Source organism: Aegilops tauschii, chromosome 2 (assembly GCF_002575655.3).
Source record: "Aegilops tauschii subsp. strangulata cultivar AL8/78 chromosome 2, Aet v6.0, whole genome shotgun sequence".
NCBI lineage: Eukaryota > Viridiplantae > Streptophyta > Magnoliopsida > Poales > Poaceae > Aegilops > Aegilops tauschii.
Genome location: NC_053036.3, coordinates 633,042,618 through 633,063,780, shown reverse-complemented (window position 1 = coordinate 633,063,780; position 21,163 = coordinate 633,042,618). Strand labels below are relative to the sequence as shown.

At 45.3% G+C, this 21,163-nt stretch overlaps 1 protein-coding gene across 1 annotated transcript; it reads right to left on the bottom strand.

Moving 5' to 3' along the window:
• Positions 1–7,961: 7,961 nt before the first annotated feature.
• Positions 7,962–19,513, bottom strand: LOC141041849 (probable LRR receptor-like serine/threonine-protein kinase At4g31250). Its single transcript, XM_073509361.1, has 2 exons — positions 16,601–19,513; positions 7,962–9,550 (listed from the first exon to the last, which is right to left on the bottom strand). Exons 1-2 carry the CDS (start codon positions 16,701–16,703, stop codon positions 9,003–9,005), a joined length of 651 nt encoding a protein of 216 aa, XP_073365462.1. The 5' UTR covers positions 16,704–19,513; the 3' UTR covers positions 7,962–9,002.
• Positions 19,514–21,163: the final 1,650 nt, after the last annotated feature.

Here is a 21,163-nt window from a genome sequence, read left to right as displayed (position 1 = left end):
GAGGCGTGTGTGAAGTTCTTACTAGGTTTTGGTTGTATGCCTCCTCACAAAAGCAAGAGTTTTCACCTTTTCAGCTCACAAAAGCCGGCGGTTTTGGTTGCTAGCTAACTTTCCCGGTGAAGTAACCATCAAGCTTCGTGCACTTTTTGTTTCTTTTTTTTTTGCAGGGAAAGCTTCGTGCACTCGTGTCTCGCTAATTGTCTAGCTTGTGTCAGCCAGCGGCCGCCACGTACGTGATCGTTTCGACGGAAAGTTTTCGTAGAGCCGACATACAAGTCGGGCCTGTGGCCAACACTCTCTTGCATGTGGCTCTGATGGTTCTCTTTAGCCACTTTACATGGCAGTGTCCTCAATTTTGAACTTGTACTATTGTATTAGTATGAGACAGAAACCAAAAGTAAAAACACCTTTTTGGTCTTCTTTATTCGTGCAGTACATATAATCCCGCCGTTCCGTAATATAAGACTTTGTAGAGATTCCGATGCGGACTACATACAAAGCAAAATGAGTGAATCTACACTCTAAAATTTGTTTATATACATCCGTATGTAGTCCATATTGAAATCTCTATAAGATCTTATATTTAGAAACGAAGGGAGTATCAATTATATTAAATCATTATATTTGATTGCAGGCTCTTTTTGATGCCACTTAACCTTCACATTGATAATCTTTTTACTACAAATGCTTAGTCTACAGGCTTACATCAGGCAGCGACAGGAGCCTTTTGTGGGGTTGCAACAACCAACAAGGTATAGTGCATTGCACAGGAAAGCCTAGATAACAAGATATGCTGCACTGCATTACACAGGCTTACTGCATCTATTTATGCATGCACGTCCTAGATATCAAGATCTAATCCTGTTTGGTGCATGCATTTAGGCCTCTACCAGAGTATCTTATCATTATCACCTTTTGGGCTAGCAGAAATATATTCTAAATGTCAACTTATTTGGAATGTCAAATATCATGATATACAAGTTTATGTTGCATCTTGAATTATATGTTTTTTCCATTGGGACTTGTGAGATGGGAGCATTTTGACTCCTCTGAAAGCGACTCATGATATGATGCTCAAATCTGCTTAAAGCTAGCTAGCATGCACAATTCCATATGTTTGCTAAAAGGATACAACAAGTTGATACAAACTACTACATTCAGCATTTTTTCTGTTGATCTCATAAGCGTTTCACACAACTAGATGACCCATTGCGCCTATGGCGCAAAGGTTGAGTGCGAACCAAGCTTTCGAACCATGCAAGTTGAAATATTTAGAAACCGATCATAGAATCTTTGAAGCATAAGGAAATAGATATTTATGTATGATGTTCATACATAGCACTATATATTACAACGATGTGTTCATTGGCCAAAAGAAAAGGATGAGATCAATTCATGGTAAGCAAAGCTACATAGGCAAAGATGCATCATAGAAATAGCTTTGGTCACTCAACTTATGGTAACTAAGATATGCAGTATTTAGATCAGGTAGAGTCATCGTTGTCTGTACCATCGGCGTCGAAAATGACCTCTTCATGGTGGGTGTGTTTGGTGGGTTGTCATTGGCAAAAGTAGAAATGCCTTCCATATCATCATCCACCAGCCGATGCTCAGATAGGCTATGATTCCTTCTTTTTCTTTCAGCTTGTGTTTCAGAGATTTATTTTGTTGAACCAATTGCAACTTATCATAGTTGAAGTCTTGCATCACTTTGTTGTAAGAGGCTTCCATGTATTTAAGAGCATCGTTTACCATCCAGTTTCCTGTAGACATAGATGGATATTAATCTTTTTTTTGCAAGTCCATTATTCAACTGGTACTCAGATGGATAGAACTGAACACTTTCCTCGAGACCAATGGTCCTTGCCTTGTCTGTTGAGTAAACTACGCTTGAAGGAAAGCTATTGCATCATAGCATCCAGAAGCACTTCTGTTGAGTTTAGAGTAGGGTTTAGTTAAAAATTGTTCAAAATGTAATGAATTTCGTCCGGTTTATATGAAAAATGTCTGAATTGTAATGAATGTGCTTCGGTTTATATGAAAATCCAATTTCATCCGGTCTGTTGAAATGTGGTTTCAATTGTAAGCGGGCAGCGTTGAATGGCCAGCTTCCGCATCCGTGTCCGCATTGGAGATACCCTAACACACCTTTGGTCCAGCAATTTGTGTGCTCTAGCTATATTACATCATTATAAAGCTCTTGTTGTCACTTAAAATTTACATTCATTAATCTTCTTAGGGTTTTTCTACACCCCAGCTCGGTGCACCCATGGAAGAAAACATAGCAAAATATTTCAAAAAATTCTGAAACTTTGTCAGGATAATAATCAACAGATGTTATGGGCGCTTGCAAAGTTTGGTGGTCAAATAACATTCGAGGAGCTTTGTAAAAAAAAGACAAAATCACAAAAAATTAGTCAAAATGTAAGTGCACTGTTTGAGCAGATTTTGTAATTTTGTCTTTTTTGTACAGAGTTCCTCGAATGTTATTTGACCACCAAACTTTGCAAGCGTCCGTAACATTTGTTAATGATCATTCCCACAAAGTTTCAGAATTTTTAGAAATGTTTTGCTATGTTTTCTTTCGTGGGTGCACCGAAGGTGGGTGAAGCCACTACTTTCCCATCTTGTTAGTGCAAATGCTTAATCCACAGGCATACAGCTGCTAGCAATAGGAGTCACTGTGGAGTAATTCTTTTTGGTCTAGGACCTGTAGAAGTCCATCCACAACATCACAGACCCATGTTCTAACTTTTCTTTTTGGTTGCATTAAACTACCAGAACAGATGAGAAATGAGAGCATTCCTGCGAAACTTGGACGCAGAGTCTACCGCAATGGACAACCCGTGGCTTTTAAAGAAGAATTCAAAAACAAAATGTTCCAGGCTTGATATAGACCTCTGCAGCTTCAGCGTTCCAGTCTGCTGCTCCGCTTCATAGGAAGGCTGCAGCTTCAGCTAGCTCCAGCGTTTCTGTTGATCTTCTCACCTGCGTTTCACCCAACTCCTACCACTTTTGCTTCCTGAGTGTGAGTGATACATGAGACTGCCAACAATGGCACACAGTGAGGATATAATAAGCATACAACATCTGAGCAAAGGCATAGCAAGTTAAGTACAATAATTAACGTCGGCTTGGTCAACGACTATCATGACATGATCATACAGAAACACTTCGACAGCTTTAGGGACACTACCACTGAAAACGGCTAAACAGACAGAGCTGGACAGCTTCGAAACACTTCGACAGCGGTCGAGCAACCACCAAACACTACCCAACAAAGTCTATCTACATTCACACAACAATAACGAAGAGGGACCAAGCAACGATCACTTAAATCATGCAGCAACCGAGGTTGCAGACGCTGTGGCTTGTGAAGTAGCACATCGAGGTTAGGGCGGCGACTATTCCTCGGTGGTTCTCCGGCCACGACCCCTCGACAACCTTCAAGCTGATTATAGCTCAGCAACTCCATATTCGGCAACTCCATGTTCCCTTTTTCAGCAGTAGAATTAGCTAGGTTTTATTTCTGCCGGCTGTAGCTCAGGTGGATGTTTCAAGGGATCAGCTCCCTGCGATGTGTTGGTTGTACTTCGTGCATCCACACACCCAAAGCACGGCCGTATGGATAATCCACTATATATCCACATCAGAGTAGTGCAATGATTACTGTGTACATGTAACATCAAATTTCTTTAAAGCATTATCAATCCTTATACTGGTTAGTGGTGACAACAGACAAATTGTACATTTGTTTATACTAACTCAATTATGTGAAGAAGTGAACTTTACAATCTACAAGAATAAGTGAGCCTAGTCTACAAATATGTTCACCAAACAGCAATACTTTTCTATCAATGCATCAAGACAAAGTTTTTGAGTTTTCTCGGAGGGAAAAACACCAACACCAAACTAATAGCCCAGATTCTACTGTAAAGAAACAGTGCATATAATTTGAATGCAAAGCCTACCAGATACAAAATGCTAGAGAAAAATCTTTGCATCCAAATGCGAAAATAAAACAGCGATGTGGCATCAGATTATAAGCTAACCTGCGCACTGAGGTTCCTTTGAAGATTCACCACCAACCAATTTGTCCTGAATGTTTGGGTGAGATTCCTCAGAAGCAGCATGTTTTGCAATTGAACTGTCATGAACATCCACGTGGGAACGGTCTATTGGATCTGGATTTAGCCCAATATGCCACTCTTTACGAACTTTCCTACATGGCACTTCTAGTTTTTCCATCATCAAATAACCTGATATCGTACATAACAAACAAATAAAGATCCGCGTGTTGACAGAAAAGAATAAAAAATGCCATGTGTTGAGTTCCTTACCTGAAGAAATTCACTACACAATGTAAGTAGCCAAAACAATTCCTGTGTGCCATCCTTGTTAATGTCATAAAGATAGGGACTTGAATGAACATTCGACTGTGAAACGCTAGGCCATCCTGGAATTCTTCTCCTCCTCTCCTTACTTAATTGGTTTGATAAAACAAATCTGAATGTCTCAGTTGGTTTGAGTGTGTGTGGATGTTAACCAGTCCCGTGAAAAAGAAGTGGTTCATTCGCCTGGCGGTTTCTTCTTCATGCCAATCAATGCTTCTTTTTAGTGGGACATGCGTAATAGAAAAATAAAGAATAACACATATTAGTTGCACCCTTCCTATGCGTACGGCGTAAATTTCCCAGCACCCTCTAACTCTAATAGGGTTATTATACATAGTGAACTGCCACATTCACATATTTTTCACTGCTAGTCTGCTACTAATACAGAACCATACTAATTTTAGAAACTGTACTGCATATTGGGGAATCAGCAGGCCAGAAGTTAGATTTGATGATGATGATGTTTCGTAAAGCCAGAAAGCCGGATGTCATTGTCAATGACAAGGACACTATGCACAACTAACCAGGCTTAGTGGGATTATTTCTTCTCTTTTATAATCTTCCATACCATCACAAAAACCCATGGTATCCTCCATTTTGTACATCTTCGCAACCACACCCAGCTAATTTTCTCCATGCATGGAAGATGAACATGAACATCAGCAGTGCTTTGACTTATGATGAAAGAGACAGCGTAGCATGAGCGGCAGGAGCCACTCAGGCTAGCCAAGAAGACTGCCCATGAAACCACACCCCAAGGCCAATTAAGCCTTGAGGGAGGAACAAGACACAGGCAAGTCATTCTTGGCTATCAGAGATAAGGCCCTTGCAGCCATGTAAGGCTTGCTCTCTGCTAATGCATTACCACTAGTGAAGTTCGGTCTCTTCGGTTCTTGGTTTGCAGTGTTTTTCCCTCCAGCATCTATTTATATACGGGCGTCCTAGAAAACAAGATCTAATCGTGTTAGTTTGGTGCAGGTGCCTCCCTACCAGAGTGTCTTATCATCACCGCCTTTTGGGCCAGCAGAATATATTCTACAGTAGATGTCAACTTATATGGAATGTCAAATATCATGATATACAACTTTATGTTGCATTTTGAATTATATGATTTTTCCTTGAGATTTGTGAGACGAGAGCATCTTGACCCCTCTGAAAGCCATTCCTGATATGATGCTCAAATCTGCTTAAAGGCTAGCTAGCATGATCAATCCCACATCTTTGCCAAAAGGACACTTAAAGTTGAATTGCTTATCTGATTTTACCATATTATCACTACAGTGATCAAACAGCATGGAGCAGCAACTTCGTCTTTAGATAAGCAAAAAAGGATGGAAACATGGAATGACCAGGTACATATGACACAGGAGCATGGTTTTAAATAACCCGCTATTGTTTCGCTATAGCACGCTATAGCATTTAGAAGGGGTCCTGCGCTAAGGTACTCTGGTCCAAACACATGAACACACATTTTAAGTAGCGCGCTATAGCGTTTAAAAGATATCCGTCGCTAAGAGTCTTAGCGCGTTATTTAAAACTACGCACAGGAGCCGTCACACAAGTTTTACCATGAGTGCAATACTAAAGACATAGGAGGCTAAATAATTTCTCAAGCATATACCTGTTGATATCAGCAGTCAGTGGACTTGTGTAAATGCTGGAACTAACTTTGGTTTGCCATTCAGCTCCACATGTTTTTGAACACTTGGAAGTTGGTACTCAATAATGCATCGTCATTGCTACAGAAGGTGTACAGATGTTACGTTGTTAAGTGTATACATCAAGCAGTACAGATTGTAAAACAGGGTCTAGTTTATATATTGTACTTGTACACGTATACGAATACGTATGTAATTGTAATCTGATCATCTATATAATGAGACGTGAGGTGGATGTCAACCCCCACGCAAAACCCTAAACCCTCATGTTTTAACTTGGTATCAGACGCCACCCGGGCCGCCACGAGACCCTCCGCGCCGCCGCCGCGAGCAGCCTTCTTCCGCACCGCCGGCCCAATTGGGCATGTTCTTCTTGGGTTGGGCCAAAAATTGGAAGCAGGCCAGCCGCGGCCCAATCTCAAGCCCTTCTATTTCAAAATAAGTGAACACATTCAAAAAATATACTGTATTTCAAAATACATTTACATTGATCATTATAGAGAACACATCAACTTTGCAATACCAAATAAATAAAATTTGAGAACATATGTGATGGATGGATCTAATGATGAAAGATATATGTGATGGATGGATCTAATATGCAAGAATAAGTATATAATGGTGAAAGTTTCGCAGAAAAGAAGTTTCCTAACAAGGAATAATATAGTGGAATCGGTCTTATCATTAAAAAGAAAGAAAAATATAAAAAAAATCAAATATTGACAAACATACACACAATTTCCACAGAAGGGTTTCGCAAAAAGAAATTTGCACGCATTTTACACAGAAATTGTGATTTTTATAATACAAAGGATAACCATATAATAGAGGAACGATATTGGAATTACAGTTAAATAAAGTAAATGAAATGAAATTAAAATTTAAATGAAAACAAAATGATGAAGTTTTATAGGGAAGAATAAAACCCTTTAAGAAGAAAGAAAATAAAAATCAGAAACAAAAAATAAAATAACGACGTTTTCTGGGGAAGAATAAAACCCTTTAAGAAGAAAGAAAATAAAAATCAGAAACAAAAAATAAAATAACGACGTTTTCTGGGGAAGAATGAAACCCTTCAAGAAAAATTAAAATAAAAAACTACAAATAAGACAAAATAATGAAGTTTTCTATGGAATAGTGAAACCCTTTAAAAAATATAAAAAATAAACTAAAACAAAATAATCAAGTTTTCTATGTAAGAATGAAACCCTTTAAGAAGAAAGAAAATACAAAAACTAGAATAAAAACAAAATAATGAAATTTTTTAGGGGAAAATGAAACCCTTTAAGAAGAAAGAAAATTTAAAAATAAATTGCACACAAGTACGCCCTGAAATTACACTTTTGTAATATGCAAAAAATAATCATATATAGTGCAATTTTTGCTCTCTACTATAATCTACACACATGGTCTATCATATTTGCGTGTATACTTACTTACACACACAAAAATAAAAATATTTTTTTTCTAAGAAGAAATCAAGTATAGTGGCATTTGTACCACCTTTAAGAAGAAAGAAAGTAAAAATAAATTGTAATTTTTTAGTTATGTAAGAATAAAAATATATAGTGAATTCTACATAAAAACAAAGTTTTTAGACAAGGAACGAATTAGTGGCATTGGTATCGTTCTTAAAAACAGGAAATGAATTAAAAACTAAACATAATAAAACAAACAAAATTTTCTAAGAAAGAGTAAATTAATGACATTGGTATTACTCTTAACAATAAAGAAAAAAATTGCACACAACATTGGAATGAAATTGCACCTTTTATAATATGCAGTGAATACACATACAACAATGCAAATTTAGCAGTCTAGTATAATTTACACAAATATTGTATAGTACTTTCATGCATTCATACACATAATAATAGAAAAATGTATTTAATTAGCCAAACAATTAGCATTGTTATTACCCTTAAGAATAAAGAAAATAAAAAACAAAATATTTCACACAGTTAGCACAAAGTGCAATTTTTATAATATGTAGAATAAATATATAAGAGTGAAGTTTCCGTACTCTAATGTAATTTGTACATGCATACATTTACACACACTCAACATCCAGAAATACACGTAAAGAAAAAAAACTCAACTGAAAAATAGGAAAATAAAAGCGTACATGTGCAAAAAAATAAAAGCAAACCCATGGGAAAAAGCATGCACACACCAAAATCCAGCCCAAGAACGAAATTGACTGACCCAAAATAGGAGTAAGTCGAATCCAAACAGTCCAGCCCAGTATGATAGAAAAAAGAAAAGCTACAAAAATCTAAAAGCACACTCCAACGGTCAGAAAATCGACTGACCACAAAACTAAAATTCAGCTGACTGAAATCTAGCTAAAGTGTACAAAGAACATAAGCATGCATGCATGGGATCTCCCGTGCATGGGAGTCTCTTTTCTGGCAAAGCAATAGCCAAAACAAACATTTGAGAACAGATTGAAATCATGGAAAGGAAAACAACCATCTAAAACTGGCATTATTGTAACTATGTGGCTTAAATAGGCCAAATGTTGAAGAAATAAAGTAAAATATTGGCTTTTGAAAATACAAGATATGACGCTGTATACAAAAAACGGGCGTGCAAGGAAAAGTTGAGTTTGTTAGCACTTGAGTAGAAACAAAGGCAAGCCGACCAGACCCTCGACATCGGACGTGCATTCCAAAAAAATACGACTAAGATATGAACGTTAAGAAGATAGAAAAGAAACTTCAAATAATAACAAACAATTAGAGAGAACCATACATGGAAGGAAACTATCTCTTGGAGAGCTAATCATGACCAATCTAAAATTAAGAGATCGGAGGTCATATATTTCTATAAATAATGCAGCAAATAAGTCATATGAATCCATGAATAAAACATGTATAAATCGTTATGAAATGACAATTTATCATACCGCAACAAACACATCATAAAAATTACATCAGATGAATCACAATCATACACGACTTTGCGTCTTCCTTGATTTGCTTTCCTCAGAGGGACAGACGGGGAACACAGGCTGGCCGCACATGCCAGGGGCGTTGCCGGCGAAGCTGTCGCGCCGAAAGTGTCCGGTGCTCTTGGGGATAGGTCTGGTGAGGTTGTTGTTGGACACATTGAAGCTCTCGAACCTGGCGAGGTCGAAATCAGGAATGGTGCCTTGGAAGTGGTTGTCGTTGGCATTGAACCTTATGAGGCCGTGAAGGTGGCTGAGTCCGGCGGGGATCTCGCCGGAGAAGTCGTTCCTGGAGACGTCGAGCGCGTGGAGCTTCCCGAGGTTGCCGAGGGAGCTCGGCAGGGCGCCGGAGAGCCAATTGCGGCTGACGTAGAGGTGGGTGAGTTCCGAGCAGGCCGAGACGCCCGCCGGGAGGCCGCCGCGCAGCGTGTTGTTCTGCAGGCTCACCACGCGGAGCGCCGGCGCGGCGCAGAGCAGCTCCGCGTCGATGGTGCCGTCGAGGCCGAGGGACTGGAGATCGATAACCTTGATCAGGCCGGCGTCACTCGTGTTAGACTGTATATATATACGTAGACTTGTTTATACATAGACTTGTATATACACCTTGTATATTGTACCTTTTACGATGTCTTCCGCTGCCGCCGCCGCTATCGCCGCCGCCGTCGCCGCGCCGACCTCTGTCGCCGCTCCCACCGCCGCGGTGCCGGCCCTTGCTCATGTGTCACTGTTCCTTGCCTCGCGGCCTCTTGCAATGGCCTACCGTGCGCCTGTGTCGCCCGCATCCCCGATCGGATCGGGTGTCCCAGGCGATCGTGCTGCCTCGTCGAGGGCTGCGGTGCCCTCTGGCGCTGATCCTTCTGTGGGCGGCGTCTCTGCGCCGGTCCATGGTGGGCCGCCGCCATCGTCGTCCTAGCTGGCGCCGCACTACGGTGCACCGCCCCCACAGCAACCCTACGGTGCCCCGCCGCCACCCTACGGCGCCCCGCCGCCTCACCTCTACGGTGCGCCTCCGTCGCACCACTACGGTGCGCCGCCGCCGTCACCCCACTCGGCGCCCCCGACGAACCCCTACCCGGCGTCGCCCCAACCCTACCCGGCGCCCCCGCTCCAACCCTACCCGGCGCCACCAGGGGCTGTGGCTGCCTCGCAATATGGGGCTCCGGTCGCGGCATCCTACGGCGCCTTGGTGGCTGGTTCCCCTGGATCCTAACCACCCTACTTAGTGCCTGCTGCGCATCCCGGGGCGGCCTCGTCGTGAAGGAAATATGCCCTAGAGGCAGTAATAAAGTTATTATTTATTCCCTTATATCATGATAAATGTTTATTATTCATGCTAGAATTGTATTAACCGGAAACATAATACTTGTGTGAATACATAGACAAACAGAGTGTCACTAGTATGCCTCTACTTGACTAGCTCATTGATCAAAGATGGTTATGTTTCCTAGCCATAGACATGAGTTGTCATTTGATTAACGGGATCACATCATTAGGAGAATGATGTGATTGACATGACCGATTCCGTTAGCTTAGCACTCGATCGTTTAGTATGTTGCTATTGCTTTCTTCATGACTTATACATGTTCCTATGACTATGAGATTATGCAACTCCCGTTTACCGGAGGAACACTTTGTGTGCTATCAAACGTCACAACGTAACTGGGTGATTATAAAGGTGCTCTACAGGTGTCTCCAAAGGTACTTGTTGGGTTGGCGTATTTTGAGATCAGGATTTGTCACTCCAATTGTCGGAGAGGTATCTCTGGGCCCTCTCGGTAATACACATCACTTAAGCCTTGCAAGCATTGCAACTAATGAGTTAGTTGCGGAATGATGTATTACAGAACGAGTAAAGAGACTTGCCGGTAACGAGATTGAACTAGGTATTGAGATACCGATGATCGGATCTCGGGCAAGTAACATACCGATGACAAAGCGAACAACGTATGTTGTTATGCGGTTTGACCGATAAAGATCTTCGTAGAATATGTAGGAGCCAATATGGGCATCCAGGTCCCGCTATTGGTTATTGACAAGAGAGGTGTCTCGATCATGTCTACATAGTTCTCAAACCCGTAGGGTCCGCACGCTTAACGTTCGTTGATGATATAGTACTATGAGTTATGTATGTTGGTGACCGAATGTTGTTCGGAGTTTTGGATGAGATCACGGATATGACGAGGAACTCCGGAATGGTCCGGAAGTAAAGATTGATATGTGGATAGTAGTGTTTGATCTACGGAAAGGTTCCGGAATCCATCGGAAGGGGTTCCGGATGTTTCCTGAAATGTTTGGGCACGAGAACACTTTATCTGGGCCAAAGGGGAAAGCCCACGAGGTTTTTGAAAAGCGCAAAAGGAAGTTTGCCGGAGTCCAGGGGCCAGACCCAGACGCCGGGAACCCTGGCGTCTGGCCCTGGAGTTCGAGAAGGACTCTTGCCTTTTGGGTGAAACCGACTTTGTGGAGGCTTTTACTCCAAGTTTTGACCCCAAGGCTCAACATATAAATAGAGGGGTAGGGCTAGCACCCAAGACACATCAAGAAACACCAAGCCGTGTGCCGGCAACCCCGTCCCCTCTAGTTTATCCTCCGTCATAGTTTCCGTAGTGCTTAGGCGAAGCCCTGCGGAGATTGTTCTTTATCAACACCGTCACCACGCCATCGTGCTGCCGGAACTCATCTACTACTTCGCCTCTCTTGCTGGATCGAGAAGGCAGGGACGTCATCGAGCTGAACGTGTGCAGAACTCGGAGGTGCCGTGCGTTTGTACTTGGATCGGTCGGATCGTGAAGACGTACGACTACATCAACCGCGTTGATAAACGCTTTCGCTTAAGGATCTTCAAGGGTATGAAGATATACTCCCCCTCTCGTTGCTATGCATCACCATGATCTTGCGTGTGAGTAGGAATTTTTTTGAAATTACTACATTCCCCAACACGTCGATGGGTCTTTATGCACCGCCACACGCTCACGCTGATCCGTGCGCGGTGCCGTCGCCATTTTACTTCTCGCATCTGCTTCCAGTCAAGCTCGCGCCGGACAACTACTTGTCCTGGCGTGCCCAGGTGCTGCCTCTTCTGCGGAGCCGCTATCTGGAGTGCTACATTGACGGATCCATCCCGTGTCCGCCCCCTCAGCACCCGGCATATCACACATGGGTGGCCCAGGATCAGGCCATCCTCTCCGCCATCCAGTCCTCGCTCACCCCGAGCGTCTCGTCGCTGGTCATCTTCGCCGCTACGTCTCGGGAGGCGTGGGCGGCGCTTCACACCAGTTTCGCCTCTCAGTCTCAGGCGCGTGCCCACTCTATACGCACCGAGCTGGGTGAGACTAAGCTTGGTGACCTCAGCATCACGGACTACTTCAACAAGATGCGGGGTCTCGCCGACACGTTGGCCTCAATTGGCCAGTCACTGCAGGATGAGGAGTTCACCACTTTCGTGCTTAACGGGCTTGATGATGATTATGACAACCTTGTTGAGAATGTCCATGGACGTGATGATCCGCTCCCACCTCATGAGCTCTATGCACGACTCCTTGGTCGTGAACAGCGCATTAAGGCGCGCCGCGCCTCTCCCGGTTTCGCCTCCGCCAATGCCGCGACTCGTGGCAAACCCCAGCGGGCATCATCTTCAGGTGGCAGACCGGCGCCGTCTACACAACCGGCCCCGCGGGGCAATGCTCCGACCATCACGGGCGGTAACCGGCCGGTGGCGTGCTGTTCTTCTTGCGGTGCTCCGCAGGCCTGCCAGCTGTGTGGCATTGAGCGCCACCTTGCCTCTCGCTGTCATCGTCGCTACAAGCAAGACTTTCTGGGCCTCGGCAACAATGGCAAAGGGAATGACAAGCAGGCCGCCACCGCGGTGACGAGTCACGATCATGGCCGCACTCCGTCTTACTCTATTGACCCTACATGGTACATGGACACGGGAGCTACGAACCACCTCACCAACGACATGGGCAAGCTCTCCACTCAGGAGCCATATCGTGGCCATGATCAGGTGCACACAGCCAATGGAGCAGGTATGCGCATCTCTCATGTTGGTCAGGCATCACTTCTTGCACACAATTCCCGAAAACTGCATCTTTCTAATGTTCTTCGTATTCCCACTGCTTCGCGTAGTTTGTTGTCTGTTCCACAACTTACTCGTGATAATAATGTCCTTACTGAGTTTCACCCTTTTCGTTTCTTTATCAAGGATCGGGACACGAGGGTCGTTCTGCTTAGCGGTCGTCTTCGCGGTGGCTTGTACGCACTTGACACGCCAACCGCACCTCCTATGCAGTTTTCTCCTCAGGCGTTCAGCGGTGTTCGTGTGTCATCTACACATTGGCATGCGCGCCTTGGTCATCCTGCTGCTCCTATAGTTCGTCATGTGTTGCATCGCCATGAACTACCAGTTGTGTCCAATAAAACTGCTGAAACAATTTGTGATGCCTGTCAGCAGGGCAAGAGTCACCAACTTCCGTTTTCAGAGTCTAGTCGTGTTGTGAAACATCCTCTTGAGCTTGTGTTTTCTGATGTATGGGGCCATGCTCAAACATCCGTTAGTGGCCATAAGTATTATGTCAGTTTCATTGATGCTTATAGTCGGTTTACTTGGCTTTATCTTATTAAGCGAAAATCTGATGTGTTCGATGTCTTTATTCAGTTTCAAGCACATGTTGAGTGTCTCCTTATGCAGAAACTTATTCATGTTCAATCCGACTGGGGGGGTGAATATCACAACCTCAATACCTTTTTTAACAAGCTTGGGATTTCGCATCGTGTATCTTGTCCTCATACACATCAGCAGAATGGAACCGCTGAACGTAAGCATCGTCATCTTATAGAAACTGGCCTTACCTTGCTAGCTCATGCCTCCGTGCCATTTCGGTTTTGGAGTGATGCTTTCTCCACCGCGTGTTTCTTGATAAACAGGCTACCCTCACGACTTCTGCATATGAAAACTCCTCTTGAACTCTTGCTCAATGAAATCCCAGATTACACTTTTCTAAAAGTGTTTGGGTGTGCATGTTGGCCTCATTTGCATCCATACAACAAACGTAAGTTAGAGTTACGGTCTAAAAAATGTGTTTTTCTTGGGTATAGTTCCCTTCACAAAGGGTACAAATGCCTACACGTTCCCACCAATCGCGTCTACATCTCTCATGATGTTGTTTTTGATGAGAATGTGTTTCCTTTTCATGCACTTCCGACTAACTCTGCAACTCCTATGCCACCTGTTCACTCGACCGTACCTTTGCCTGACCAATTTGTGGATGTTGCAAATGCTCCTGTGTTGCTCCCTAATCATGCTGCAGGTATTGGACGTGGTGCTCAGCTCGAGCTACTTGATGAACAGGTGCCGGATGCTACTCCGTCTCGAGACGTGCCTCTGGAGCGCGACGAGGATCCACTGCATGGGGCATGCATAATGGGCGCCACGGCCCCGCGGGTGCCGCCCTCGCCCGGGTCTGTGGCAACCGCCCCGCGGGCGACGCCCTCACCCGCCTAGGTGGAATCCGCCCCGCGGGGGACGCCCTCACCCGCCTCGGTGGAATCCTCCCCGCGGGGGACGCCCTCACCCGCCCCGCGGGCGTCGCTCCTCCCGGCCTAGTGGTTGGGCCCTCGGCTACCTCGCCCGGCCCGGCAGCCACCTCGCCCGCGCCAGATGGGCCGGCTTGGTCTGCCTCGACGCCACCGGTCTCCCCGCGAGCTGGTTCGCCGGCTTCCTCGTCTCTGGTGCCGTCGCCTGAGCTGAGCTCGGTCTCGCCAGCACAGCCGGCTGCTGCTGTTCTCCGACCTCGCACCCGCAGCCAGAACGGGGTTTTTCAGCCAAAGCAGCGCACTGATGGGACTGTCGCATGGCTCGCTGCCTGCATGGCACACATTACCGCTGATCCCACTGCCGAGCCTCGTCATTTTCAGGTTGCACTGGCTATTCCTCATTGGCGTGCAGCAATGGAACAGGAGTTTCAGGCTCTGCTTCAGAATAACACTTGGCGCCTTGTTCCCCCACAGTCTGGTGTTAACATTATTGATTCCAAGTGGGTTTTTAAAGTCAAGCGACATGCTGATAGTTCTATTGAGCGCTACAAGGCGCGGCTCGTTGCCAAGGGTTTCAAACAGAGGTATGGTCTTGATTATGAAGACACGTTCAGTCCAGTTATCAAGCCCACTACCATTCGCTTGAAGTTGTCTTTGGCTGTTACTCGAGGATGGTTCCTTCGTCAGCTTGATGTGCAGAATGCTTTCTTGCATGGAGTCTTGGAGGAGGAGGTTTATATGCGTCAGCCGCCAGGGTTTGTGGATCCGGACCGTCCTCACCATCTCCGTCGTCTGGTTAAGGCGCTCTATGGGCTCAAGCAGGCTCCCCGTGCATGGCATGCACGCCTCGGCTCTGTTCTCCTTGGGTTTAATCCCTCCACTGCTGACACGTCCCTGTTTCTTCTTCAGCGTCCTGAGGTTACGATGTATTTGCTGGTTTATGTTGATGATATCATCCTCATCAGTTCCTCAGATGCTGTTGCAGATCGTCTTGTGGCTGCCTTGAGTGGTGATTTTGCTGTCAAGGATCTAGGTGCTCTGCACTTCTTTCTTGGTCTGGAGGTTTCACGCTCTTCTGTTGGGCTCACTCTTACTCAGAAGAAGTACTCTCTGGACTTGTTGCGTCGTGCTGGAATGCTGAAGTGTAAACCTGCCAGCACCCCGATGTCGGCCACTGATCGGTTGTCTGCTCTTGATGGAGATCCTCTCTCATCTGATGATGCTACCGAGTACCGCAGTCTTGTTGGTGGTCTCCAGTATCTTACTATCACCAGACCAGATGTTTCTTATGCAGTCAACCGTGTCTGTCAATTTCTCCATGCACCCAGGACATCTCATTGGTCAGCCGTGAAGCGGATTCTTCGTTATGTCTGCTTCACTTCTTCTCATGGCTTGCTTCTGCAGCCTGCGCCATCTTGTGAGATCTCAGATTTTTCTGATGCAGACTGGGCTGGTAGTCCTGATGACCGGCGATCCACAGAGGGGTATGCAGTGTTTCTTGGCTCTAACCTGATTGTCTGGAATGCTCGCAAGCAGGCTACAGTGTCTCGCAGCAGTACGGAAGCTGAGTACAAAGCAGTGACTGATGTGACGGCTGAGATCATTTGGGTTCAGTCCTTGTTGAGAGAGTTGAGAGTCTCTTCAGCTCATCCTCCGGTACTTTGGTGTGATAACATTTGTCCTACATATTTGTCATCTAATCCGGTGTTTCATGCTCGGACGAAACACATTGAGGTTGACTATCACTTCGTTCGAGAACGTGTTGCACATAAGCTACTTAGCATCAAGTTCATCTCATCAAAGGATCAACTTGCCGATATCTTCACGAAGCCTCTTCCACAACCACAGTTTGTAGGCTACAGGCGCAATCTTAACTTAGTTTGTACTTCAGGCCACAGTTAAGATTAAGAGAGGGTGTTAGACTGTATATGTATACGTGGACTTCTTTATACATAGACTTGTATATACACCTTGTATATTATACCCTTTGGTACTTATATATAATGAGATAGCCGCACCCCCTATAAGGTGTCGAGCAGTTCTCAAATCATATATTTTACAACTCGCGCCGTTTTCGAAGCACCTGACGGTCTCTCCCCACTTCGAGGCGCTGCCGTCGTGGCCGCCGCTGCCGTCGCACGGGTCGGTCGACGCGTCCCAGCCGAGCATGCACAACTCACTGAACCCCGGTGTGCTGAACTGAGAGCTCTGATTTTACTGACGTGAACTAAGGAGCCCGGGATATGGCTGCATGCATGGCGCTGGATGGCACTCACGAGTCACGGCCTCACGGGTCGTCGCAATTGCATGTGGACAAAGACGGCGAAGATTTCAAAGTCCGGTGTGCGTTTGGCGCGGTGTTCTGGCCATGGCAACAAGGTGGAGGGGCCAGATGCCGGCCGGGAGGAAGGAGGGAGGGGCGTCATCCGCGTCTTCCGGCCGGCCGGGGCGATGGCACGAAATGGTAGATTCCAACACGCCTCACGAGTCGCGCCTCGATCATGGATCCAGTCATCCAGCCACCGGGGAATCTCTTCGTTTGATAAACTGAACAGAGATCTCATCTGACGTAGTACAAATTTCATAATTTGGAAGGCATATTGGTTGCGTCCGTGTTGTTTGATTGATCGGCCGATTCGTCGGTGACTATGTGGAATCAACCAAACGATTACTGGCGGTTGTCGCTCCCTTCTTCGTGCACTACACTTCAACATTTTTTAAGACATACTTCCAATCTATTCATGATCATTAATTACAATATAGAGAACACCGGAGTTAATAAAAATTACAACCATGTCCATGGACCACCTAGCGACAAGTGCAACTTAATAAATTTGTGCAATGATGTTTGTTCACTCTGTGTACGACTTATGAGGCTGGTGCTAGGCGCCAACTGGCTGTAGCCAACTAGAAGACAGCCTCCTCGTCAGCCCTTGGACGTGCTCAAATCACAGCCATCAGATCGTACGCCGGCAGCCCGCCCATGACTCGCTCGTCGCCTCGCTGTGAGCGTCTTCTCGCAGAGGACAACACCGATGTGTCCCCTCGGCTGCCAGAACACCATCGGTCGTCATAGCACCTCCCTCACAACCTACAGCACTGTATCACCACACTGTCTGAGCATCACAAAACAGTTTACAGCATGGGGGCATCCGTAAGCAACATCGGCTCGTAGCACACGCAACATCCATATATAGCAGCACCGCTCTAGCGTCGCAGCACGTTTGCAGCATGGGGTCATCCCTAAGAAACATCGGCTCGGAACATACGCAACATCCATAGTAGCACCGCCGGCATATCGCAAGACGGCTGCAGCACGGCTCGCAGCACCGCCGCCCACAGCACCTTCACAAAACCGCCTGTAGGGGAACGTGTTACACACACACACACACAAAAACGCTAAACAATCACATCCAGAAAAAAAGACTACTTGTGTGCTTTTTTTGTTGTTGGTTTAATAACTAGAAAAAAATGACTACTTGTGTGCTTTTTCTGCTGCTAGTTTAATGACTAGAACAAAACAGTGAAGTGAACCAAACTTAGTAACTAATCCGATGCTAAAATTCCAAAGAACAGCAATGAGATTTGGAAACACTATGCACGATCCATGAGAAGAAGAAATGGAGAATTTGCCTAGTGGAGGGTAGGGGTCATCGCGAGGGACTCTCTGGTAACTCGTTGCCTTTTTCTTCCCTTTCTTTCCAGCTGCCTTCCAACTATCGGCTGGCTCTATAGTTGCAGGTAATCTGTGTGCTGTTCCCTGCGTGTTTATGGATAGCTGCTGAATATCGACACACACAGCTACTTTTTTTCCTCACAGAAAATAAGTTAGTACTACTTATTTTCCCTAATCACATAAACAGTCAAAAGGAAACTAAGTTGGTTTGATAAAACAAATCTGAGTGTGTGTGGATGTTAACAGTCAGCTGGTTTGAGTGTGTGTGGATGTTAACATGTCATTATGCACAGTGAACTGCCACATTCACATATTTTGCACTGCTAGTCTGATACTAATACAGAACCATACTAATTTTAGAAAAAGTGACAAAGAAACCATATTGGGAATCAGCTGGCAAAAAGTTAGATTTTATGATGTTGATGTTTTGTAAAGCCAGAAAGCCACATGTCATTGTTAATGACAAGGACCCTATGCACAACTAACCAGGCTTTGTGGATTATTTCTCCTCTTTTATAATCTTTGCGACCGCACGGAGCTAATTTTCTCCATTCATGGAACATGACACATGAACATCAGTATGCATTGATTTATGAAAGAGACAACCTAGCATGGGCAGCAAGAGCCACTCAGGCTAGCCAAGGAGACTGCCCATGAAACCACACCCCAAGGCCAATTAAGCCTTGAGGGAGGAACAAGACACATGCAAGTCATCCTTGGCTATCAGAGATAAGGCTTCTGTAGCCATCTAAGGCTTGCTCTCTGCTAATGCATCACCACTACTGAACTTCGGTCTCTTCTATTCTTGGTTTGCAGTATTTCTTCCATCCAACATCTATTTATATATGCATGTCCTAGAGAAGAAGATCTAATCGTTGTGTTTGCTGCATGTAGGCCTCTACCAGAGTATCTTATCATTGCCCCCTTTTGGCTAGCAGAATATATTCTAGATGTCAACTTATATGGAATGTCAAATATCACGATATACAACTTTATGTTGCATTTTGAATTATTTGATTTTTCCTTGGGATTTGTGAGATGTAAGCATTTTGACTCCTCTGAAAGCGATTCTTGATATGATGCTCAAATCTTCTTAAAGCTAGCCAGCATGATCAATCCCATATCATTGCTCACCCGCAAAAAGAAAATCCCATATCATTAATAAAGGACACGGAAAGTTGAGTTGCGTATCTGATTTACAACATTATCACTATAATGACCAAACAGAGGGAACACACTACTGTTTACACAGCACAACATTGAGCGATAATTTCGTCTTTAGATACTTTGAACGTATTTTAATCTAACAAACCAAGCTACTCTGTTGACAGTATAAAATGTAGTAACCCTTCTATTAAATAAATATGCATTATGCTCACTTATGTTGTTTTCCACCGCCGCCGGATGTGTTGCCATGCGGCACAGCATGGCTCTCGGCAAGTAGTGTATTTGCCGAGTGTTGCCTTTTTGCCGAGGTCTACTCTCGGCAATATCCTATGTTTGCCGAGATGCGCCTGTTGCCGACAGGCCCTCTCGGCGTCTCTTAGTTTGCCGAGAGCCTGTGGTTTAGCTCTCGGCGAAGAATCTGGAACCCGGCGTATAGGAAAATTCCAGTAGTGAATATGCCTATGAAATTCAGGTTAAAAGCAAAAGCATTAGCATCGTGAGGGCAGCAGACACCATGTAGTATTTATATCCACCAAGGAAAGAGTGTTGTCTCAAGTCACCAGATTGACCCGAAAAAATGGATCGCCCACGCGTTGCCCACCACGTGGGCGACACAGCCGCCGCCACCGTGGCCCCACTCTCGGCCCCCCTCCGCCTCTTCTCTCCCACGTCCTCGCCGGCCGGAACCACATGGGCAAAGTCCAAGCGGTGGTTGGTGGTGGCGGGTCCTCGCGCTGTCGGGTCGACTCCTGGGCTCCGGCTGTGCTCTTCGACAGGCTGGCTTAGCACCGAAGGTGCAGAACATGGAGGTAGATCAATGTGGCTCTGGCGGTGTGGATCGACACCAGGCTGATCGGCGCGGCTTCGACGGTGCATATCGATGCAAGGCAGATCAACGTGTCCTTCGACATGGGTCAGCCTTCAAGCGTGCCGACGGTAGGGATCTTTGCACTCCTGCTAGCCCTATCCAGACGATGGTTCTCCCATCCCCCCTATGGTGCTCGTTTTGGTGGTGCCAACTGCCACAGGCGCCATGGTTGTAGGCTCCGGTGATCCGGTTTGGGTCAGCGTGTGTCTGATGGATCTGTCCTCGCTTTGGCCGTAGTCGAGATCTCTGAAGGTGGCGATCCGGTGCACACAATGCTAGATGAAGGTTCGTCGAGCAGATCTGGGTGAAAACCCTGCTCTCGGCTAGTTGCCAAGGCCGGTGATGGCGGCATTCTTCTGCCTCTACAGCATGCGCATGTGGTGACCACTGAGGGTGCCCTGGACCGGTGTGTGCCCTAGGCCCGACAATGAGGGTTGGTTGGGGCCTCCGGCTTTAGATGTTGGGCTTTGGTGTGAGATCTGCGTATGCAGCTCAGACAATCTGCACCCTTTCATCAAGCTGATAGGAGCAGCGACATATGTTGTTCAGATAGTGCCTTCAGACTTATTGATGTATTACCTTGCAAGGTCTTGGTGAATAATTAATAAAATGACTGCATACATTGTCCTGATGCAGAGGCCGGGGGTCATCCTCCTTTTTGAAGAAAAAAATGTGGACAAGCTCGAAGCTATTTCCAGTTCTATCATAGATGAACAGATGCTCCAGAACATAATTTTTTAGAAGCCATACATGGATCACATGATTTTTAAGTGAATTTCAGGCGATACTCGTGTTTTATCGCAACTTTAACTGTAAAGATCTATCATAAAACTAAGCTTCTAAGAGGCGTGTGTGAAGTTCTTACTAGGTTTTGGTTGTATGCCTCCTCACAAAAGCAAGAGTTTTCACCTTTTCAGC